Here is a 26,407-nt window from a genome sequence, read left to right as displayed (position 1 = left end):
AATATTCCCTCGGCAAAATTTTTCAGTTTTCTTACTCTTAATAATATTTGCTAATAGTATAAAGCTTAAATTAACCGATTATTAAAAGATTAGATCAGTTTTAGTATGTAACCGTGTGAACAGATGGAATTCCCACGAGGAAGTGGTAAATTTGCTATACCAGCGTCCTCAGCAAAAGTGCAAGAAACTGCCCTAACGCGTTCAAAAATTTTGAATTTCAAATGGTGATTTTCCGTTGGAGAGTGAAGTGTTCAATTTTGCGAAATCGTTTTGCATCTCTAAACCATCGAGAATCACTGAATTATTTATCAAGGATGTTTTTGCAGGATGTATAATATATCCTAGCTACTTTACTTTCACACAAAATATTCAGCAAGATTGTCTGAAAATGCGATCAGTGTTGAAAATATTTCGTAAAAAACAAGCAACACACAAAATTGTAGTCCAGAAGATGTAATTGAAACTAGAATCACAATTATTTTATAAAAACTATCATAAGATACGCCAATTTATTTTTTTCAGTTTCATATATCAATTTCTATCTTTTATATACATACGATTCTTGTATAATAGTGCGAAGTTCTATTAAAAAATTTATTTTATGCGCTCCAGAGACTTATTTTGAGGTAATCTTCTAAAATTTAAATAATATTGAGATAAAATTTTGAATATATCTAACAAAAATAATTTTAAAAAAGTAACATTTTGTATCGCAATTTCATCAATTTCATTGAAAATCAACTACAATAATGCCCAAAATGGCAATAAGCTATGTCACTCGAGATAGCTTTTTGCTTCCGGAAAATTCCGAAAATTTAATTTGGAGTGTTTTTAAGCAAGTAATATATGAAAAAAACTTGTAAGATCTACTGTAGTGATCGAAAAATTTATTTTGAAAGCAAATTTGAAACCGAATAATAGTAATATAATAATTTTGAAAATATTAGTGTTTCTAGATTGAATTAAATATTCATCAATAACATTTCAGAAGAGGTTTTAATGATTGGAAAGGCAGATTCAGAACATATCTTTTTCAAGAAATCCCATTATTATAAACTGAAAGAATATAATAATTTAGATAAGGAAATACAAAGAATAGTAAAAAAAAAGTGTCGAAGTTCACTAATAGGATTTATAGCCGGAAACCTTAGAAATTAAATTTTCGGATATAAAATATTACTTTGAAATAAAAGAAAAATATTCTTTTTATCGTTCAATTTATTGAAAATGGAGTTTTAAAATATTTTACCGACGTCTTTCACTAAATAACACGAACAATCTCTCTGCAACACGTTATTTGAAATTATCAGCACTTTAGTTGGAATAATAAATCTACAGCTAATTTAATGCATTATTCCAAAGACTTTGTCATATTAATAATGGAGTATAAAAGACAACACGTAATATAATAGAGCCGTTTTAATAAAATAAAGTACGTGAAATATCTTCTAAATACACATTCTGTTATTTATATTCAGAAAATACACAATTTAAAATTCAAATCTTCGGAGCGTTTTTGTGTTGCGCTTGAAGTCCACCAGAGGCGCATAGAGCAGATGGTAAAAATTTGACAGTTCAGTATGGGATTTCCATAAGGAATTCCCGTTCGGAATAAAATATGTCGTGGGAATTCCGTCTATTCACACGGTAAGAGCTATTTTTAATATTAGATCATTTTTGTCCAAAAAGCTTATTTTTGACTGATCCTCAAATTATAAATTTTTATAGCCAATGTTTTTGCTCAAATTTTGTTTAAAACTGTTCTTAGGTTTATATATCAAAGTATTTTAGTCAATAGAACTGGATATTACAGCGTTTTCCCGGTCCAAAACAGGTGTACTTAAACTTACGAAGGGTGTATTTAATGTTTTCAACGGTACTGTATGTCTCATTGGTGGACGCGCCATAGACCACTTTTGCCCAATGTCCTTTTACTTTTTCGATTATAAGACTTTAATGATCATAGTCTTACAAAATATTCCATTTTATCCTTTAAATTGTTTGGTCAATTTAAAAAGTATCTAAGGTAAAGTGCCATCAAGTCGACCGGTTCCTCAATTCGATCGGTAGAGTTATTTATTCAATTTATTTATATTTGCACTAATATTTGTCGTATGATCTAACATCAATAGGTCAATTATTCCATAAATAAATACGAATCAGTAACAATTTTGAGGAACCGGTCGACTCGAGGACACTTTACCTTAATGGCTTTATTCTAATATTTTTATAAGATATTCTTCTTCTTTTTATACGTATCCTAGCATATTCCATATCAGGTGCTTTATAAAACTTTAGTAATAAATGGTTTATAAATTGCTACACAGAAAAAAATATTTTGTAAAAATGTTCGTAAATGTTTGTGAATTCCTATGGGGGAGTTACGAAATGCTCTTGAATCGTATAATCTACAAACAAGTTCGTAAAAGTTTGTACTTTTTTTCACAAACATTGTTTCGTAACATGATCATTTGATGAGCATTTTTTGTACTTTTACAAATATTTGTTTGTAAAAGTTGGTAAACACACAAAAAATGTTTGTAAAATTTTGTCATTTGTTCGTAAATTTTTGTTTATCTGACGAATATTTTACGAACATTTACGAACAAATGTTTGTAAAAGTACAAAAAATGTTCGTCAAGTGATAATTTTACGAACAATGTTTGTGAAAAAAGTACAAACTTTTACGAACTTATTTGTAGGTTATACGATTCACGAGCATTTCGTAAGTCCTCCGTAGGAATTCACAAACATTTACGAACATTTTTACAAAATTTGTTTTTCTGTGTAGGTTTTCGCTTCTTAAGATGCTCTCTTGCATGTTTTTCAAGCTTTCTAAAAATTCTATTATAAGATATTCGATATAAGACCGCTTAAATGCTTCTTGGGTTAGCTTTTGAAGATTAAGAAAATGCTATCCAGGGGGCCGATTTTTCATGTGACTAATGGGTTCATTCTGTTCTCTTTTTTTTTCTTGCTGTTCGCGTATTTGGCAATATGAACAAAAAAAAAATTATTGTCAAGCAGGAAGTACTTAACAAGTGTATGGCACGAATGGAAAGAGTATATCAGGAGCAGAAGAAGTTACTATCTCCCGAATACTACTATCACACCCCGCCAAGTAGTCCATGTATTAAGCATCAGGGTGTTCCGGGAACGCCACAGAAGTGCAAGTCTGAGTGCAATGGTACTCCTGTGGACATTCAGGATATTAATTTTTAGGATTTATATTTCTCAAAAGAAAGTGGTCAGAGTTGAGAGATGGAAATGGCTCCCGGACACAACACTAAAAAAAAAACAAATTTAAAAAATATGATTGCAAACATTAACAGGAGAGAGAGAGACAAAGTGAATTGTTGGGTGCTAAAAGAAAAGATTTCCGCTAAAAAAAAACAAAAAACAAAAGAAGGTACCTTAATTTAAATCTTTTTGCCGTTAAATACAGATGATCCCTGCCCTAAGGTCAATCCCCTTTTGAGAACTTCCCGGCTGGTGAATTCCTTTAACTATTTTTTTTTTGGGGTGAATTTGCTCAGCAAATGAACAAGTTTAATGAAAAAAAATAAATTCTCTAGTGCTTGCAATTTAATATATTTGAGAAGAGAAAAAAAAGGAGATTGTGCGATTTTTTTTGTGGGCTTCCCATGTTAAATATATCAAAAAAATAGAAACAGAAATATCTGTTATGTATATGTCTTATATTAATGTCTTATGTTTTTTCTTTCGGGACCAAAACACCAAACCTATTTATGTAGTATATTGTTAACCAGCTTTATAACACTATAAGTTTACTATTGTAACTTTAAAAAAAAACGAAGATTGAGGGAGATCGAGGAAGAAGTGCGTGCGCGAGATAAAATCTGACTCTTTTGGTAATAATATCGATTTTTCTCAGAATGTTACATACAGTGAGCGAAATTCAAATAGGGACAGCCTTATAAGTGTGTGGTGTGGGTGGTCTGTAAGTCGGATCGACCTAATATTTTTTTTGTATAATATAGGCCTATCCAACAAGACTTTTTATGGTAGTGACCCACGCGCAATTGCGTTCGTGCGTGAACGCCAGCCAAATATCAAATTTTTAGGTGATTTTTGAGCGAAATTCAAATAGGGACGATCCCGATTTTTTAAATAAAAGTGAAACAAATCAGATCAATGAGAATTATTTTAATATTATGGACTTTAGATCTTATTCTTCGTGAATCAGTGTCTCCTTGCTAACACTGATTCTGTGGTAATGAATATTTCTGTGATAATATTCTAAAAAAACCATTGCGTTTTATTACTAAAATGAGACTAACGTATTAAACAAAAATTCACACAGAAATTATGATATTACATCGATTTTTAATGAAAGCTGCACAGAATTCGAGTAATAACGATTTAAATTGTTAAACGTTTCATTTGAAAGCTGTGCGGATTTTATATTCAATTTTAACCGTTTTGTGCTGAAACTGTGCGCTTTTTATTTGTAATTTATTCTTTTCGTGTTGAAGCTATGAGTGCACTACATACAAGTGAAATTATTTTAAGCGTAAGTTGCGCGCAATTTGAACACAATATTAACCAATTTATGCTGAAGCAGTGCCGGTTATTGTTATATCAAAATTTCATAAAAAATAGTCTATATAATTACTATAAAAAATAATAAAGTTTTTTTTATTTTAAAAATTGATTGATCAAGTCACGTCATTTGCCAATTACGAATAGTGAAATAATCATATTTTTATGTCTCATTGCTTTACATGTTTAGTTTACTAATAATATAAAATTTTATTCTATTTTTCGTTAATGGTCAAAAAGCTTAACATTTTAAGGATTTAATATAGACAACATTCTGAAATATCTATCTGTGAAAAAAGGACGAAGTTCTTTTAATACTAAACCTACCGAGACCCAGTCAAATTGACCGATTTAAAATAAACACATACTTTAAACGGTACAATGCCCCTATCAAACTTTATGAATTTCCTGAAATATGCATGTAACATATTTTTCAGCATTCAAATTTTAATTTATTGATCTTTTACAAAACAAATTTGTTGAGAATCCTACATTATCGCAGTTTGTCACTTGACCGAAAAACGGCCAAAAACAGTCGATAGGTTTAGTGTTAATTAGAAAAAAGTTAACATTTTTTACTACAGGCAGTATGTTTTATGTGTACAAAATCGTTCAATTACTTCATATGGGTTTTCAAAATGAAATTTGTTTCATGGTTTTCCCAAAAATGTTTCCTTGAAATTTCTCATAAGAAATATCAATATTGGTATTGCTTACAGGAAATGTTCAAAAGATTCAAAAATGCGTAATTTTCCTTTTTTACATTTTACACATTTTGTACATTTTACATATTTTTTACATTTTTACATATTTTTTACATGTAAAATGTAAAAAATATTTTTTACTATGTAAAAGCACAGCCCTGCTTGTTGGATAGGCCTATATTATAAAAAAAAATATTAGGTCGATCCGATTTACAGACCACCCACACCACACAATTATAAGGCCGTCCCTATTTGAATTTCGCTCACTGTAGAAGTTTTTTTTTTGGTATTGAGAAGAAGGAAGGAAGCTCCCCCAAAGTAAAGGAGGGAGAACAAGAAAACTAATATTTAGCTAAAAAACTTAAGCTGACTCGCGAGAAAAGATGAAGATTGAAGAGAATGAAGAATGAAAAAAAAAGCTGTATAGAAATTTCCGTCTCTAGCACTTCTGATTTATTGATTGTAGTTCTTTTTTTTTTGTTAAACAACGCAATCTTTTTCCATGGAGGTTCTTAAATGAGCGCCATGAGAACAATGTTACAGAAGAAGGAGAAAAATACCATCCCAAGACAGAAAAAACAATCAACAATATTTCATTACGCTTATTTATATTTAAAAAAAAATAAAGAAAAAACTGAAAAAAACAAAAAACAAAAATAGAAAAAATCCAACACTGAAATACAAAATAAGTTTAGCATTTTTTTTTTTTAAATTCAGAGTCGGGAAAGGCATTTTCGCATTTTTCTCTCCTTTCTCTAAAAAAATACACTCTTGAAAAAAAAGATACGCCCCTATACCCCTTATTTTTCAATTTTCCCAAAAAAATCAAAAAAAAAACTTCGGTGCTCGTCCCAAGAGAAAGGAGATGCAAAAACAAAAATGCACAAGAAAGAGCTTTTGCGGTGGGAGATGTTTGCAAATTTTTCAAGAATTTGTCGAACATGCAAAAAGAAGCAAGAAAAAAAATAGTCATAGTGTTTAGAAATCCTATATCATGTAATATATAATGCAAATACGATAGATAAAAAACAAGAGAAAACTCTTAAAAATGTAGTCCAGTAGGAATCGTTTAAGTTTAACATTATGCTTATACTGTTATTTCTACACAAATATAATTGAAAAAAAAATCACTTTTTTGTAAATATTTTTTTTATTATTTTGTGAATTTTTTTTGTTTTATACAAGATGATTCGAAAGAATAAGAGTGTTCCTCATTGGACAATAAAATCCAAGTAATATAAAATTGATGGGAGATGATGGACGAAATCTGCAAATAAGACTTTTAATATGCCTGAAATGATGATATTTTTGACTTGACACAATTTGATCGAAAAAGTCAAAAAAGAAAGTCAGTTTTCGAAAGAACCTCTTTCGAAATATCTGCGAAATTTTGAAAAGCAAAACTGTCCCCTACGAAAACAGTTTTCGAAAATTTGAAAAGAACAATCGTTTACTACAAAAACATTTTCGAAAATGGAACTATGGTTATCCTCAGTATTCTGAGAGAAGTTTTCGGAATGTCTGCGAAATTTTGATAACAAAATCTCTTTCATAAGAATCTTTAATGGATCTTTGGTTGCCCTCAGTAAGTTTGAAAAACAGTTTGCGGAGTGTTTGCGAAAATTTGAAAAGAACACTCGTTTACTACAAAAACATTTTCGAAAATTGATCTATGGTTATCTTCAGTATTCTGAGAGAAGCTTTCGGAATGACTTCAAAATTTTGATAACAAAATGTCTTTCATAAGAATCTTTGATGGCCCTCATTAAATTCAAAAAACAATTTACGAAATGTTTGCTAAAATTTGAAAAGAACACTCGGTTACTACAAAATCGTTTTCGAAAATTGAAGTATTAATCCTCAGTATTCTGAGAGAAGCTTTCGGAATGTCTGCGAATTTTTGATTACAAAATTTCTTTCATAAGAATCTTTAATGGATCTTTGGTTGCCCTCAGTAAGTTTGAAAAACAGTTTGCGGAGTGTTTGCGAAAATTTGAAAAAAAAAACACTCGTTTACTACTAAAACGTTTTCGAAAATTGAACTATTTATCCTCAGTATTCCGAGGATAAATTTTGTAGGAAAAACAGTTTCTTACAAAAACGGTTGTCTTAAGTGAATTTGAAAGGGAGTTTTCGGAAAAGAAACTTTCGGAATGTCTGAGAAATTTAAAAAGAAAAAAACTGCTTTAGAAAAAGAAAAATTCTAAAGCAGGAATCACAAATTTAGTTTCAGATTTCGATTTAAAATGGTTTCGAAACATCTTTTAGATCAAGAAAATTTTATGTAATCGAAATTCTGTCCCACTCTTTCGAACTTTCTCATTTCGAAAACTTGAGAGAAGCCCATTAAAGATTTTTTTTCCAGGACTTGAACTCTAGTATTGGGACTGAACATTCGAAAATTGAAAAGTTACGATTTCACTAAGTTCGAAAATAAATATTCCTAGGGAAAATCGTATATATAGCATTTCAACTGTATATTGCGCTTGAATATTCGAAAGATCAAGGAAATATGATATCACGGAGATCGAAAATGAGTGATTTAAAAACGGAATTTCGAAAAGTTTAAATGAGGAAGAACATTCTCTAATGACAAGGAATACACAAAAAGATTTTTAGAAGAAAAGGTCGGTAATGAACATTTCGGTGATTTCGATAGTCTTGCTTGAATAATCGAAAAGTCAGATTACGAAAGTCAGATTACTGATTTCGAAATTCAGAGACGGAGAAGTACGTTAAATTCTCGGAAGGAAAAGATGGTAAATATCATTTTTGTGATCAGATACTTGGACTATTGGATTTCGTTTGGATATTCGGAAGGTCATAAAGTGGGTTCCGGTCAATATCTCGAAAGCCAAAAAGCTCGAATAATTTCCTCCCTTTCATGATCTTGAACACTCCGAATTTTGGCTTTCGGGCTTTTGGCTGCCTCCGCATGAAGAATATCACCGCTAAGTTCGAAAAGCAATATTCCAAGTTCCTAAACAACAGTTTTAATAAATGAAAACTAGAATTGTACAACAATCTTCAGATGTTTAAGCAATGTCTTTTTTCGAACTCGAAATTAGCTTTTCGAAATAGAATCTTTCGCAAATACCGAAATTAATCTTGAAGTTTGTGATTCTCGAACTGCAGCAAGGCGCAATTTCGAAAGATGGATCTTCAAAAATGAAAAATGAATTTTCGAAGTTAACTGTCAACACTGTCAAGTGAAGTTTTTACAAATTATCTTGCATTTCAGGCACAATAATTTATACAAGAAAACAATGAAAGAAAACCAATGCGAATTTTTATATATTTTTTTCGGTATTTAAAAAGAAATGCAAAAGAAAAATTTTATTAAAACTATTTTATATAATTAATATATCATAAAAGAAAAACAAAGAACTATCAACTGAATTTATGTAAAAAGAAGAAAAAACATTCAAAAGAGGAAAAAGAAAAGCTTTTAGTTGAGTATGATGCATTATATATTTTTCTATTGATATATTCTACAAATATTCTTTAAATATTTTTTATTAATTCTATTACTTTTTTGCGAATGGATTTTTTTCTCATTCTATTTTTTTTCTGAGTGTACACCAACAACCATTTAAAACCCTAAACTGCCATATTAGAGCGCGCTAATTTAGAGCGTTTACTGCAATGTTTTAATTTTTAATAAAATGAAAAAAATAAGATTGAGAGTCGATGTTGGAGAAGAGGTGGAAAAAAACTAGCAAACAACTCTTTTAATAATAAATTATTTAAAAAAAAAAGAAAAATGACACATAGTACTGAAACAAAATATTAATTTATGGAAAGAGAAGGTGAGGAATCGATGAGGAAGAAAATAAAATACAATGTTAAGTATTTTTTTTGTTGATAAATTGCAAGAATTCCCTGTATATTGAGGGATATCTATAGGAGATGCAGAGGTGATGTATATAGTGAAAACAAAAAATAATAATAAAAAGGGTAATTCCTGAAAATCCTTCTTTTCTTGCCCCTCGCCTTGGGATTCATGATTCCGGCTGCTGATGTTGAGGAATTGTTCCAATAGCCCTGGCATTCTCTTCAAGTCTCTTCCCCAACCAGAGTTGGGCGAATTTTTTACATACATCATTTTTACATAGTAAAAAAAACCTTTAACGTGTGCTACATTTTTAACATGTAAAGTTAAAATGTAAAAAAATGTAAAATTGATGATACCCATCAAATAACTAGTTCAATTTTTTTTTACTCAATCAAAGATTTCGCTGTAATCAGTAAAATATTTTCCGGGTTTTTGTTGTAAAGCTTGTTGTCTAAAATTCATAATGAAATTTACTGACAATCCCAATTCAAATTTTCTACTACCCGATTGAACCAATATAATAGTAACCATCTAAACGATTAATAATTTTTGAACTTCTATATCTACATGCTCAGGGAGTTTTCCAATTGTTCTGTGGTTTCTGCTAATCAACAATATTGTGAAAAAACATTAAAATTAAGATTTATTTCCTACTCTTTTCATAACGATAATTTTTTTCGGGGATTTTGCTATATACCTTGTCCAAGATATCACATTCCAGAAAACAATGTTCATGAAGAGAATCAGTGTCTCCTTGCTAACACTGATTCTGTGGTAATGAATATTTCTGTGATAATATTCTAAAAAAAACCATTGCGCTTTATGATACTAACGTATTAAACAAAAATTCACACAGAAATTATGATATTACATCTATTTTTAATGAAAGCTGCACAGAATCCGAGTAAAAACGATCTAAATTGCTAAACGTTTCATTTGAAAGCTGTGCGGATTTTATATTCAATTTTAACCGTTTTGTGCTGAAACTGTGCGTTCTTTACTTGCAATTTTAACATTTTCGTGTTGAAGCTATTAGTGTATTACATACAAGTGAAATCATTTTGAGCATAAACTGTGCTAAATTTTGTACATGGCTTTCCCAGGAATGTGTTATTGATATTCCTCGAAAGCAATATCAATATTGAAATTGCTTACAGGAAATGTTTAAAAGATTCAAAAATGCTTAATTTTTCTTTTTTACATTTAACGTATTTTTCACATTTTTACATATTTTTTTTTACATTTTTACATATTTTTTACATGTAAAATGTAAAAAATATTTTTTACTATGTAAAGGCACAACCCTGTCCCCAACAATACAATGCAATTTTCATTCCCTCTTCTACAATGAAAGTTTTAGTCGTCTTTTGGTATTGTTTCTCCGTCTCTTCGACATCTTCTTCCTATCCTCAATCTCTCCGTGGCCAGAAGAAACGCGCAGGCAGTACTGAGAGAGAGGCCCAAATGGACGAGGAGCAAAAAGGCACAAGACCTCAATGGTTTATTCGCCAAACGAGATGATTTTTCATTATTCCGCCGCCCTCGTGCCACCTTTTCGCACACCCCACTTCCCACCCTCCCCCGTCCAATCTCCAACTGCATTTTATTATAGTCCTCGTGCACTGACCATGTCTGCATTCTTGGCCTGGAGTTAAACGTCCGCGCACACAGGTCTTTACCAAACTTGAGCCGTGAGAAATATTTCGCGAAAAATTCATGACTCGCCTCATTCACTCTGCGCCACATTTTCGTCTCCCCCCTCAGCCCACCCCCCGCAGCCTGGAGATGCAGGAGAGTGCGGAGATTTTGGTGCAGGAGAAAAAGTGAATCTTATGTCCATGAATTCGGAGCACCAAAATGCACCAATGAGGAAAATTCCAGTGCGGTAACTCAACTCATCTCAGGTATTTTCAAGCAGGGACACGTGTATCAAACGATTGAAATTAGGATTTGGAGCATTATACAGGCTTCAGACCTAAGGCTTATCCATCTGGCTTAATTCCTCTAATTCCTTACAAGGCACGATTTTTTAGGAAATTGTTGTTTAGAATTGGATATAAACCCTTTAAGGACAATTGGGTCACCAGTCACCCAAAAATGAAACTTTTCCTACGACCTTCTAAAGTTGTATTATGCTCTAAAAATTTATAAAAAATGATTTTTTCCGACCCTCAATTTTTGACCTTCTCATCCTTAACCCTTTAATGAAGAGACACTTTTTACGGACCGAAAATCAACAATAAAAATTAAACTGAGAAACATAATCAATGATAAGTCTTACATCTAACTTTGGAAAGTCCAACAGAGTCTGATTCGGTGTATTTTTGCCTCTATGAACGATAGGGACGAAAATAGCCCAACAATTTAAGTAATTTTTCTGACAATACCAATAAATAATATTTTTCGCTTTAATGAAAATCATTACGTATGAGTATTGTCGTTTTTTATTGCCAAAAGGGTTTTGCTTAAAATTAGAAGTATAAAAAATAAATAAAATCAATTGTGAATTTGAGAATTTAAAAATTCGCCATTTTTGAGCTTAAATATTTACTACATAGCAAATAGCTAGAGACTTGCAAAAAATATCCTAGATTCCTTCAAACCTTACTTTACGATTGCGTACTAATATAAGGAAGAAATAACTTTAGGTAGTCAGGAAAAATTATTTTCTTTATGGGACACCGGTGTTCCAATCGTCCTTAAAGGATTAAGGGCAAATAATCCCTTTTGAGACCTTCGGGAACTGGGCTAAACCTCCAGTCTGAAGCCGGTATTATAGTATTATCCATATCTAGTTAAATATTTTAAATAGTGATGTTAGAGCTTGAACGTATTAAAAGCTCTAGCCAACATGAAGAAAATTAACAAAAAAAAGTGCAAGAATTTAGATAAAACTAGGGCTAAATATTACAAGAAAATGTGATTTTCAATTGGAACCAAATAAGGTAAGTGCACCAAATTCCGGCCAGCTTCAATTTCATCCCCTCCAGAAACCACTCTTTTAGGAATATCTGAAGAACTAAACCATCTATGCTTTTCAGTTTTGAATATGTTTTAGACATTTCATCCATACATTCCAAAGACGTCCCACCTCTCCTTCCCCCATATGGTAACAATCTTATCAAAAAAAGGAGCATTTCTTTTGGAAAATTTTCTAACAAAAATCAAAAAAAATAAGGCATTTAGAGGTATCGGAGCAGGATGTCTTCTATGGCAAAAATGTAGTCAAATGTGGAATCTATCGTGTGCTGAAGAGAGTACATTAATATTTAGTTTAGTTTAGTTTATATGATTTTTCAAAAGTTGCTTTCTTAGGCCATTTTTGAGAAATTTTAGTTTGATTTTGTTTTTCCGCCCACAAGAATGTTTTGAAAAAATATCACATAATTGTCAAGTTGAAGCACAACTTCTTACCTTTCCAATGGATGCCCCTTTTATTAAGTTCTGTACACTGGAACCGGAGGAATAATTGATAATATGAGACAAAACAGCAATACAAAAAAATTAATTAAAGAAAATTGTGACATATAGGAGAAAAACCAAGAACATATTTTTGATCAGGGGACCTGACTCTACCAAACGTACCATATGAGATCCGTGTGCCAAAAATCGTGTTGCATAGTGTTATGGATCACAATTATCACAACTAGGGGGAAGTGGAACCTTTGAAAGTGGGGCACCTTTGAAATTGGGATTTTACACATACTTTTAAATAAAAATGAGCCCTATCGTAATATAATTTAGCTACACAAAAAAATTGAGAAGCTAAATTACTTTTTGTCATGGCTCAATTCCATTTAAACATAGGAGAAAAATCTCAATTTCAAAGGTGCCCCACTTTCAAAGGTGCCCCACTTCCCCCTACTTGATACAGTTTGCCAAAAATGTTAAAATAATTATGACAACATTGCATGTCGCGTACTAAAAAACACAACCTAACTTAAAATCAGTGTTTTGAAATCAACGGTTGATAAATTGTGGACTATAGAGCAATGGTCTATAGCGGGACTCTACTGTACATTTGTAATATATATTATTACATTTCAAACTTGAGACTCTGGCGCTTGTATGCAACTATGCCGAAATTTGGCACACTTGCCCTATAACTTTTTGAGCTTTCTAAAACTACAACATTTAACATCACAGGTAAGGCAAAGTATTACTGATTTTGTCTTACGTTCATACATTTGATAAGTAGTTATTTAGTTTCTCTTCAGCTACACAAAATTAAAGGTTTTCTTAGAAATAAGCGCTCATTAAGTGCTTAGAAATTACTTAACCACTTAAAAATTACTTAAATACTTAAAAATTTAACCGATAAACAAAATCAGTGAAACGTCTTAGGGGAAAGTGCCCATGCTTGATACGATCCAAGCTTAATAATAACTTTTTTTTTCCTACGTTAATCAATAATTGTGACTCATAGTAATATATTTTAATAGCTGGTCCTAATACTCACATTTCCTAAAAAAGATAGGATCCCAGCTCTTTTTTCCTAGTTTCAGGAAGCAAAAATCAAAAATAGGTCCAAAACTGTAATTTCGATACACGATATTTCATAAGTTTTTTCTTAATTAATGTCGCTGTTCAAGAAAACTACTGTCATAGGCACATAGAGGGTTCATCAGTATTAATATTTATGTAAAAATATTTTTACTTGGGGACACTGTTTTTGAGGGTGGTGACATATTCATAAATTCTACCTATGTCCATCTTATATTTTAAGAAGGGTCCATGAATGATAATTTAATTGTGGCAACTCTATCATTAGATGTGATTCTTTCATAATTACACATATTGCAATCCGCCAATTTTATCGACAATTGATATAACCTTCAACCTTGTTGCCTGAATTTTAAGGTTGCAGAGTGACACTTTCATGGACTCAAAGGGAAAAAATGGTTTTCGCTAGCGCCCTAATGTCATAAAAACACTGCCTAAAAAATTACATAAAAGTGATTTTAAAACTAATGACAAGTCGTACAAACGATTTATGCAGATAGATTAGAGTACCGCCTAAATATTGATGTGCAATTTTTTGTATCCGGTGAAATTTTCAACTTGTATAAAAATCACCATTGAATTTCCATTTTCTTCTTGAGGAAAATCTAAGGATTTCCAGGATCTACTTGAGGTGGGATTATAAACTTATGAACCTAATAAGTGAGACATTTTTGTCATAGTGGAAGAATCGCTTCGGGTTGTGTGTTAATCCAAAAAAAATCACAAACTTTGGACATCATTTTATAGTATCAAGCATGGGCACTTTCCCCTACATCTGACTTTGGAAAATCCAAAAGATTCTGATTCGATGTATTTTTTACCTCAACGAGCGATAAGGACAAAAATAGTCCAAAAATTTAAGTAATTTTTCTGACAATACTGATCGAAAAATGATGTATGGACGAAATGTAGACACAAATGTTTTTTACAATTATGTCGAAGTAATCATCAAAATCGGTTCAGCGGCAGTCGAGATAATAGAGGTTATGTGATATTGAAATTGGTTTTTCGACTGCGGCGCCCCTGATGTTAGTCCCACGAAGTTCAAATGTTCCAGAAGGTTGTAGCATTTGATGAGATCTTTCGTTTAAGCCCTCACTCATCTAAATCGGTCAAATAGAACCGGAGATATGATTTTTTGAATTTCGTGAACTTTGACCCTCATATCTCCGGTTCTATTATAACCACAGTGCACCTACTCACCATTTTGGAAACTTCATAGCCTAGCCTATGACAGTCTAAAATTCCATTAACTTGCACAGTTTAGTGTCTTTTTTTCCTAAAATATTTCTTCACACATTTTTAAAATTGAATTAAAGTATAGATGTTGGTTTGCGTGTAATATCGGACACAAAATTTTTCAAAGTTCCTTTCCCTTCCGGAACTCTTATTGCTCGTAAAGGCGACGATCTTTTTTTCGACAAAGACCATCCTCTAGAATAAAAAAACTAACAATTCATGTAAATTTGAGAACCAAAACAAATGTCCGACTTTGCAAGCTGTCCGAAATTTGGCACTGTTCCCCTGTGTAATTTGAAAATTATTGTTTCTATTTTATCGTTAATTGACGTTTTCTATTTACAGAGCATTACAACATTTTACATCCTTTAAATCTGCTTTTGATTGCTCCTCTTGACATATTGATTAATTTCCTGTAAATTGCGACTTTGTTGTCTCTCGTCATTCAATTTAATTATTATTATTTTAAATACCGACATTGTGCTCAACATTAAACACAATGTTCAGGTTCTGCATGCAATTACGCTGTCAGGAGTGTCTCTTTCCCTCGGACTCTCAACACTCTCGTGCGATAGTGCGAAAATTTTCAATTACAAGACACTGGTTATTTTTGGTGTTAAATTGCCCAGTCCAGAGGTGGAAATTGTCACCTTGGTCCCGAGCAAGCTCAGTCAGCTTCTGTCCGAATCTTCTGATCCTTTGAGCGAAAATCGGGTTCAATTGCGAGCGGTTCAGAAGTGATTTTGGCTGAGTCGTCTGAGAGTTGGCGATCTCTTTCCGGATGAGGGATGGACCGGGATGTGAGGAGCATGAGACGTGGTTAACAGTGGGTACAAAAGAAAAAAATTGGCGTATTGCGAAATTTCATTTGGAATTGTCGGTGAGGCTTTGTGATTATGCGGTGCTGTGGAATGGAATGTGTTTTCCGAAAAACCTGTTCACGCTTTTATAATACTGGGGGCCGAAGAGGGTAAGACCGTCTTCTCTTTTAGTGAATCGCGCGCACAGATTCACAGACGAGAAGCCAATTTCAGGCCGAGACTTGGCTTGAAGAACCGACGAGACGCAGAGGACACGCGGGAATGCCTGATCTCTTTGGAGGAGACCTCTCGGTGGAGTGCCTCTCAAAAACCTGGGCGAAATGGACAAGAATTACAATGAAGGCGACGAGTCATTCTTGTGTGCCTCCCCATAACTAGATTGTTCGCCTGCCTCAGTCCCAGACTCTGCTCCTAACAATGTGGAATATCACCGGGGAGAGCAATTAGAGGACATAAGATCGTATGAGAAAAAAAGAATCCCATCACCTCAATTGAGCGATAAAATGGACAATTTATCGCTCATTGGAGGGAGATTCCTTATCGTCACCTTCTCCCGCACTTGATCATATTTTCCACTGGAATTTTAACTTGTCTAATTAGTGTGAAAAAAAATTAATCACATTCCCTCTTACAATGTTTATCCATATTGTTACAATGTTTATCCATATTGTTACAATGTTGATGACGGGAAGTTCTGAGATTTCCAGCAACTCACTAATAATCTGCCTCAAATTCTTTCCATTCATCGGAATTCTTGAAGATATCGCATTTCTTCTGGCGATATGCAAAGTCTCTCTGGGTTAACTCTTCCTTTCGTCTGACGCACTTTTCATGCACTTTCACTTACAACATTCTCGCTTATGCTCGTTGAATATGAAACATACAAAATGTATTCCAATCTTAAGTGGATCATCACGTGCTGCCTAATTTGTTGATATTTATTAAGAAACTGTTTGCATTTTCACGTGAAATATTTCAAGAGATTTTTGAGTATATTTTTCGTATTTTTACTAAGTGATACATCAATGAAGTGAAATAAAAATTCAATTATTGGATGTTAAAATTTAATTTACAGAGCGTAATTTACAGCTGAAGTTTGATTCTCCAATAGTGTCTTGGATAAAAGGTAAAGTAAAAATCCCTAAAGCCGAAATCCCGAACGCCAAAATCCTGAAAGCCAAAATTCCGAAATCCCGAATACCCGAAAACCCCAAATTAAGTATGAGTATTTCGAAATGCACCCCCATTTTCGACACAGACCGGAAGGCCCAGGAAAATCTACCGTAGTGGTTCGTTTCTAAGGTAAAGTTTCTCTGTTGTCTCTTACTAACTTCCTAAATGTGTCTCGGCTGAAAGAGAAGCAAGTGAGTCCAAATGGCCCAAACAGATGTAGATTTTGATTCTCCAATAGTGTCTTGGATAAAATGTAAATGGAACTCTATTTGCACAAAAGGTCGTTGAAGTTCGAAGAATTTAAATTCAATTTCAAATTTTCATACTAAATTTTCGAACAAGATGGGGAAAATTTATCAAATATCACACTAAAAGCATGGGTATGGGTACTCAGTGATTATGGTGTGATTAAATACTGGGGCGAGAACAGTAAACGTCGTTGTTCAGTTTTTTTCCTCCCAACCAATATGAAGACCGTTACATTTTGACACTTGAGCACTTCGAAATTCGAACAGGATGTAACTTCCTCCACCTTGCGAAAGTATTAAGAAGTAAGAAAGTCTCTTTTTTGGATCTTCAAATAGATTTTCGAATTTTTCAAGATCTACTTCTGTACGGAAAGAATAAGTCGTTGATGTTCGAAGAATTCAAATTCAATTTCGAATTTTCGTATTAAATTTTCGAATAAGGTGGGGGAAATTTATGAAGTAAAGTAGAGTCAGTAGGGGAGACTGGGGCAAAAAGTCACAAAATGGATATTTTATTTTTTTACAAGCTACTCGAGTGCTTCAAAAATTTCTAATTAGCGCAGTTTTATAGAAAATTTACCGCTCTACAACTTTGTGAAAGTAATGTTCCTCTATTTTGTAAGGAAATGCGTTTATCGAGCCAATTTCTAAAAGGTAATTTTGTGACTATTCTCAAAAATGCTGGGGCAAATAGTACCAGATATGGGATATTATCACATTTTGATTCGCTTCATTACAGGCTTCCGTAAATTTGAAAAAATACTTAGAGGACATATTTTCATAGAAAAATTATTCATCTACACCTTTGTAAAACACCGTTTTTTTCTGCGAGAAAAGTGAGAAAACGAGAAAAGCGCTTTTCAAGGTATTTTAGAAAAAAAAAAACACACAAAAGACTGCAAATCGTTTGACCAATTCAAACAAAAAGCTGCGAGACATGATAATGACGTTTCTTTTCACCGTGAGACATCAGAAATTGATTCGGTCTTTGTTACTTTTTGCTCTATACCTTTTGTTACTTTTTACCCCAAGTGGCCATTTTTAATAAAAGGATTTCTGGACCAGAGAACTTTTGTGAAATTCTAAAATAGATAGCGGATTCGTATTCAAAAAATCCAAATAATTTTAAAAATATTCATCAGTGCATCAATTTTGGAAAATAAGTAGGTAATAATTGCTATCTTCTGCAAGGAAAATATTTCAAAAATAGGGCTAAAAATATCAATATTCTAAATCTAAATTCCTTGTTCGAATTCTAAGAAACTTACGACACTGAAGATGGTCTATGGAAGCTATCTATAGAAAAAATAAGAGATGGCAAAGCGTCCCAGCTTTGCGGAATGCTCGAACTCATGAGATAGAGCTCACCGTGAAATAGTTTTTTTTTGAATAATCTTTTGGTATCACTGATCCACTAGAGCTCAAATTCATGCATAAATCACAAAAGCATTTGAAAATCAAAAAATCGGTACTTAACCGATTCATTACCGATGAAGACCGATGCAGCCGGGTTCTAAATTGCAGTACCTTTCCAAAAAATCCAAATCTAGCCAAATCGGTTGAAAAATGAGCCTTCCAAAGTGGTTGAACTTTGACCTTCAATAATTCAAAATGGCGAATTTTCCGGCCATAGGTATGTTTGGACGAAATGTTCACCAGGACCAGCTCTAAAACATATCCAAAAATCATTGAAAAAGCTTGAGCCAATTTTTTGCAAAATTGGAAAAACCGCATTTTTGACCTATTTTTAAAGGAATAGGGAACGTACGAAAGGGGAAGGGGTGAAAGTAAAGAGGTTGGGTACGAGATAATGTCATTTGAGGAGAGGTCATCGAAGACCGGAAGTCGATATCTCTTACCGTTTAAGCTCCAGAACAGTGCAAAGTTGAAAAAAAGTCGATTATATAACTGCTCTCTCTTTGAGTTCGAGCAGTAAAATGAAAAAGAAATCGTACGACGCGTTTTCGAGCAATCCCACATGGTTTTGGGGGAAAAAGAAGAGGCAAGGAAAAATTAAGGGCATCTTAATGGTTCCAGAATCGACTTATGGGGGGGGGTCCCTCAAAGGTTCTTAGTCTCTATCTCTAACCGTTTGGCCTGTAGAGCTGAAGATAGCCGGAGGGGCAGACGGGTGGACGGATGGAATTTTAAACCTTCTCACAATTCATAAATATAGAAAAACAATCCTTTTGACAAACTCTTCACAAACGAAATTGTGAGATTTTTCCGCTTTTTCTCTCAGAATTGGACTTAGAAATTTGATCTTGTATATGATGTATTAGAGATGCTGTATTCTGAGTATGTACTTTATGGACTTCTTAGTTTAATCAATAATAGGGAAATCCGGAAGTCGGCGGGAAGAAACAATCACTCAGGAAAACATATAAACTATCTCCAGAGCTTTCGGCTCGGTCTCCAAACCTTCATCAGTGGCTGGAGCGGAAAAGAAAGAGCCGGTTTTATTATATCTTTAAATATAAATTTAAATTTAAATATAAATCTGTTATAAGATTGTAATTTATTTAAAGATCTAATAAAAACGGCTCTTTCTTTTCTGCTCCAGCCACTGATGAAGGCTTGGAGACCGAGCCGAAAGCTTTGGAAATAGTTGATGTGTTTCCCTGAGTGATTGTTTCTTCCCGCCGACTTCCGGATTTTCCTATTGTTCATTCCAACTTCACGTCGTTTTTCCACACTTCTTGGTTTACTTCTTTGCTTTTTTTAATAGTCAATATGATTAGGGCCTAAATTGTATTTGCAAAGGAATGTGATTTAATATTTGAGAAAAAGCCTGTTGTAAGCCCCATTAAAGCAATTTGATATTTCAGTAACTTTTGGTATTTTTCCAAAATACTTCCCTGATTGAATGAATGCATAAATTAGAATACTTGGAGGACTTCATTGAGAGCATTTGCCCTCGAGATTGACTTTGGTTTGCATGCGAGACTGTGGCAAATTCAGTCTGTACCAAGAAATTAGATACGACTACAAAACTATCGTCCGGACTTCATTAATTTCGGCATCGGATCAAATGATCAGCAGCTAATATTTCATTTTGTGGACTGGCGACCATGAGATGGCCAAAATGGAGCAATTCCCGAGAATTTTTGGACATTTGCTTCCACATCTTCACAGTCCATAAAGAAAACTGTCACAAAAAGGAATAATTTATGTGTCCTTTCTCTTACTCTCTTACTTCGACCACGGGCACTTGAGCCACTGCGGGAGAAATGGGAAATTTCTCTGTCAAGTGGACACAGGACTAACATCCTCTCTCTCCTGACCCAGGATAATTGATTGAGGAGCCATGAAGATTTCTGACCACTCAAGCGCGCCAAATTCTTGGCCACATCATCATCTTCCTGGAGATCATCTTGGTGCAGACGATGCTCAATGATTGAGGATGCTGGATGAGGCGATAAAAAAAAGCCGCAAACGCATCAGACAATTAGACAAACGACCAGGCGCCTCCATGCACCTCTTTTTGCTCTCTGGACCAAAAAATCATCCTCAGCTCATCATCCAATTTCAGTCGCTTCCAGAGCTCTCTGGAACACGAGAATGGAGGAGGCATGAAGAAGATGTTCATTCATTTCAATGGCCAAAATGGTATGCGAAGGAGACGATTTACATTTGCACCAACACATCTTGCCTCCACCATCCAGAGGCGACCAATTCATGGGATTCTGGGTGCCAATGCTCTCAGTTTTTTTTGATTTCAATTAATGAATGAGGCATCTCTTAGTAGAGAATTCCAGGAAAAAATACCTCTCATATCTCCCTTTTGCCGCCAAGTTAAAAACAGAAAAGCGTTTAAAAGGGATGATTTGGTATTTATTGTGTGATCGAGGGAGATTTTAACATGATCGTTTTCACTAAAAACAGATCCCTTTCGACAGTTAGATAACATGAATGAATTTTATCGTTTTAGAAAATTGGATATCATGGGAATTATTTTGTTTTGTTTCCTGTTTTGATAGGGAAAGATATTCACAAGGAGCGATATATTTTTCAATTTACATTTTGAGGTTATCTATTTTGGAAAATTTGAAATGTGAAGTTTAGATAACAAATTATAAATGTTTTTAGTAAAATAAATCTTTTTATAAAATTGTAAGCGGTTGACGAAAACATAAATATTGGTTTTCTTATACTGTTTTAATCAAAAAATAGTTTTGCAAATTGAGGTTATGTTACTCTTAACCTCGAAAGGTAGACGTTTTTATTAGAATACATACTAAAAGATATAAATAATTCTCATTAATCTAAGCTGCAATTTATATTTCTAACCATTCTAGTGGCTATCTAATTAAGCAAAATTACTACAGAATATAGAGAGGTGTTAAGGTTTGGTTATGTATAACCTAACCTTAAAAGAGAAACTTTTAAATATGATTAACCGTACAATTTTTCCATAGATCAAAATTGCAATCTACTACCGTCTTTTTATATTACTCCAAAATTTAGCAAACGCTTAGATTAAAGTGTTTCTGTTGCATTCAGGAGATCAACAAGATCTGCTACGGTCGTGAGGACATACATTTAAATTTGTACAACTTCTACATATTTTTTTTCTGGACTAAATAAAAGTTTGTTCAAGAAATCATTTACAGAAAAAGTACTGAAGTTTTTAAAAATGGGATAAACATAACCTAAAACTTTTACGTAGACCAAACTTCAATCTAAAACAATGTCTGTCCTTCATGAAATATTAGAGTTAGGATTCCGAAAGACAAAATTCCCAAAGGCAAAATCCTGAAAGGGTCGAAATTCTGAAAATCAAAATCCCGAATAGGTTATAATCTCGAATGGAGCAAAATCCCGAAGGTCAAAATTCTGAATGGGTCAAGATCCCGAAAGCCAAATTCTCGAACACCAAAATCCCGAAAGCCAAAATCACGCAAGTCAAAATCCCGAAGACCGAAATCCAGAATGGGCTTAAATCCCGAAAGCCAAGATCCTGAAAGCCAAAATCCCGAAGACCAAAATCCGGAATGAGCTAGAATCCCGAAGACCAAAATCCGGAATGAGCTAAAATCCCGAAAGAAAAGATCCTGAAAGCCAAAATTCCGAACGCCAAAATCTCGAAAGCCAAAATCACGAAAGTGAAAATCCCGAATACCAAAATCCGGTATGGGCTAAAATCCCGAATGCCAAGATCCTAAAAGCCAGAATCCCGAAAGCCAAAATAACGAAAATCAAGATCCCGAAAACCAATATCCGGAATAGGCTAAAATCCCGAAAGCCAAGATCCTAAAACCCAAGATCCCGAAAGCTAAGACCACAAAACCAAAATCCTGAAAGAAAAAATTCCGAATGTGACAAAATCTCGAATAGGCCAAAGTCCGAAAGCCAAAATCCCGAAAGCCAAATCCAGGAAACCAATATTTCGAAAGCCCAAATTACGAACGCCACAATCCCTAAAATCGAAATCCCAAATGGACAAAAATCCCAAAAGTCAAAATTCCATATACTGAAAGATCCAAATGCCAGAATCTCGAAAGACAAAATCCCGAAAATCAAAATTCAGAATGAGTCATAATCCTGAATGGGTCAAGATCTTAAAAGGCAAAATCCTGTAACACCTAAATCCCGAAAAGTTAAAATCCCGAAAATATGATTTCCAGATCTTTTTTCCCCTGGAGTTCACCTGCTTCTTCCTTCACATTCCTCCAGGAGGGGAATTCTGTAACGCTCTGGCAATGCCATATGACAAATTGGTTTCGAATTTTAGGAGAGCTTTTTCGAAAATGCGATTCTGTAGCCGTGATATTGCCATTTCAACTCACGTGGCATTGTCAGAAGTCACATATTTGAGATTTCTGGCAATTCAAATGACAATGAATTTTGTTAAACAAATCAGCCAAGACGTACTGTATTTTCATAAAATCATCAAGTAAAGGGATTTCATTAAAAAATCAATGAATTGCATTTTCGAACTCACATGATATGACAAAAAAGCTCGAATGGCATTGTCAGGTTTCGAACTTACGCGTGACAATGCCACGAAAATTACAGATTACCCCTACAGGACTGATCAGATCCTGCTTCCTCCATGAGATGACTGCCTCACAGAGATGAATTTCAGGATCTTGGATTTCGGGATTTTGGCTTTTCGGGATCTTGGGTTTCAGGATTAATTTAGGTGGGCAGTTGGAAATTCTTGATATTAGATTCACTTCCCCAGGATTCACACTCCGCAAAATTCCTACGATCGCAGAAAAATCAGATCCTACACTTTCGCGGAGAAACGAGCGTTTACCGTACTCCTAAGATATTCATAAATTTTAATAATATTCTCCTGGTTTTGTAATTCATCCTAATTTCTCTGCAATAGGACATTCAGCTGCACATTTCCAGTATCTTCTACCCTTGAAGAGTCATTTTTTCAATGATAGAGTGGCGGTGATGAAGCTACTTAAAAATGAAGGTTTGATCATTGCCTCTGTTTTCCACCAAAAGGCTCTCAATAAACTTGGGAATGTAAATCTCAATTTGAAATCGAAATATCCTGTGCATGAATAAAAATTTTATTAAATTTTTGTTAATAATTTTTCATAAAACTGACCGGTTTCTCATGGATTTGAACGCGATTTCAAGATCGATCTTCATTTTTTCACTGGTATGTTATATCTGCACTTCATATCTGTCAAGTAAAAAAAAACTTCAGGAGCTGGAACACTTTTGGCCCGCGCTATAAGGAGTTAAAGCTGAAAAATTGACCGGCCTTTATCTCCGGTTTTAATTAATATTTTGACCTAAATTTCGGTTTGGAGTTCGCCTCGATGGGCACTTACAGATGATTGTTTGAAACTTTACCACCCCCATAGCAAAATTCCGCAAAAATTCCAATGGAAAAGTTGCGTCCAAATGGCTAAATTCGCTGGAATTTGACGCTAAAATTCCACTAAGTTTTCCTATGGAATTTAAAGCCGGAAATTCCATGGAAATCATAGTGCTCCATGGAATTTACTAATACGACATGCTGGAATTCCAGCGTTAAATTCCGCGGTATTCCGCGGAAGATTTATATGGAAACTCACACGTGAAACGTCCGCGGGATAAGCTGGAAAAAACATATGGAAATTTCCACTATCTTTCCATAGTGTTTTATATGGATTTTTCCACTAGTTTTCTGAAATGTCAAACAAATAAAATGGTGTTGCGACAACTTTTAGAATTTGTTTCCAAACCTTCCGCAAACATTTCTAGTGATTCATGTGGCAATTATAATATAATTAATTATGCGATGCTCCGTTTCGTGTAGATAATAATGAAGTGATTACATTAAATAGGTCGCCAACCTAAAATAATGCTGTTTTTATGTTAATTAATATATATTTTAGGAAAAATTTTTTTTTTATTAAAATATTTTTTTATTGCTCAAAGTGTCAATTCGTTATTGCTGGTTTATAAAAACATATTATAATCCTCGTAATCTTTGCCGTTTCTATAAAATTCGGAAGTAAAATCATGAGGTGCATGTGACAGCTTCATTTTTTCTCCATTTTATTTTAGTGGAAAAATCCACATAAATTCCACGAGCATTTCCATGGATGTATTCTATAGGAAAAATCCAGCATAAATCCATTAAATTTTCCTTGGAACCTATTATGGAAAATTCCTATGGAATTTTTTAAGGAAACATAGTGGAAAATTCCAAGGAATTTTTCGCTTGTTATTCCTATTCCGCTTTCTTTTGCAATGGGGACTGTTGACGCTGCGATAGATTAAAATTTCGGATATTGTAGTCTAGCTAGGATATGAAGTTTTCAAAAAGCGGCGTGAGTTAATGGTAGAGGACATTCATATCTGTATTTCGTGCATACATTAATTCTTTGCTCAGGCAATGTCAGCTACCTGATTTTGTCATTTTAGTGTAAAAAAAAGACTTTTCCCATGATAGTGCTACTTCGAAAGTACGTTGGTGCTGATATGACCCGTTTTTACTCGACCACGTTAGTTATAATAAGGTTTAAAGAAAGTTCTCACAAAATTTATTCATTGTTGTAGTTTGGCACGTGGGCACAAGAGGCAATTTGGTCAAAATCATGTTCCAAAATCAATAAATTGAATTATTTCGGCTACATAGTAACCAATAAGATCAAGTTATTGGTTAAAATTGTAGAGGATATTTTTATCCAGATTTATCCCATATATCATTCTCCTCTCACCAAGAGATCGTATTTTGGTAGAATTTTGGAAATTTGAAGTTTCGAGTTTTTTTTTAGCGTTACGCTGTTTGTCCGCCCGCTCTAGAGACAAAACCAAGGGTGGGGGGGGGGGGATATTAGCGTGAAAATATGTACACCACTTCCAGGCACTTCCACAAACAGAAAAATGAAAAATTCTTAAACAGAAACACCCAGGAATTTAATTTGAAATCCCATCGAATGAATGCCAATCCCCTAATTCTAAATCCTTGATCATTTATTTTTAGTTGCAATTTGCAAATCTGTAGACATTTTTCATTTTCCAGCTAATGCAGAACTTAAGTTCCCGATCTCTTAAATTGAAAGAGCTAGGGATTCTAACCCATTTCTTTCGCTCAGAGCTTCTCAACTTAAACGCCTCGGGGATTCACGTCCAATTTAAGTTCCCAGGATCTTATATATTCTTAAATTTAGAGTCAAAATTTTTCTGTGTGCACGATTTGTATGGCAAAGGCCTTCGCACTTCCAAAACTTCACAACACTCTCGAAAATGTTGCAATACTTCCAGTACTTCCTGCACTTCATGCATTTCTCATCTTAAAAATCAATAATTTACTTAATCTGATGAAAACTCTAATTAGAAAAATTCTTTAAAAATCTCAAGAAATTTATTTTTAATATTTTGCTTAATTATGAATTTCTATCGACAGATATTCTTGCATACTTTCAATAATTTAGTATTATCTGTGTTTTACGAAGGGGTATCAATTTATTTTGAATTTTCTCAAGAGACCAGTGAAGCTAATTTTGGAAAATAGAATATCTTTAAAAAAATGTATTGTTATTTGTAACTATTGAAACTGTGTTGGAAAGTCTGTAAGAGACCAAAAGTACGACTACAACAACTAATTCAGCACTTTAGAACTGTCTTCACTTTTTATTAAACTTGATTCTCTCCTTGTCTTCAAAATCCTTTAAAATTAAAACATTTTGCATTCTTGTGAAAGGTTTTTAATGATTGCTAATTAACTTTTGCAACAAGCTTGGCTATATTTGCAGGACCTTTTTCGTTATTGTTGTATTAGAGAATTTCTTATCACCTGTCACCAATCAATCCCGATTCAGAAAAGGATCTTTATCACAGCATATCAAGAGAAATATGGTCACA

The 26,407-nt window shown here is 33.5% G+C and overlaps 1 protein-coding gene across 2 annotated transcripts in view; it reads left to right on the top strand.

The window, feature by feature from the left end:
• Window positions 1–9,238, top strand: part of LOC129806443 (G1/S-specific cyclin-D1) — a 56,544-nt gene extending 47,306 nt beyond the window's left edge. The window contains exons 6-7 of one of the 2 annotated variants that reach the window (XM_055855036.1): window positions 3,028–3,961; window positions 5,565–9,238. In XM_055855036.1, coding sequence (XP_055711011.1) covers window positions 3,028–3,222 — 195 coding nt within the window. In that variant the 3' untranslated portion in view covers window positions 3,223–3,961; window positions 5,565–9,238. The remainder of the gene's footprint in view (window positions 1–3,027; window positions 3,962–5,564) is intronic. The other variant, XM_055855037.1, reaches the window with a different exon arrangement.
• The last annotated feature ends 17,169 nt before the right edge of the window (window positions 9,239–26,407 follow it).

Source organism: Phlebotomus papatasi, chromosome 3, assembly GCF_024763615.1.
Source record: "Phlebotomus papatasi isolate M1 chromosome 3, Ppap_2.1, whole genome shotgun sequence".
Classification (NCBI taxonomy): Eukaryota; Metazoa; Arthropoda; class Insecta; order Diptera; family Psychodidae; genus Phlebotomus; species Phlebotomus papatasi.
This window is presented reverse-complemented; position numbering and strand designations above follow the sequence as displayed.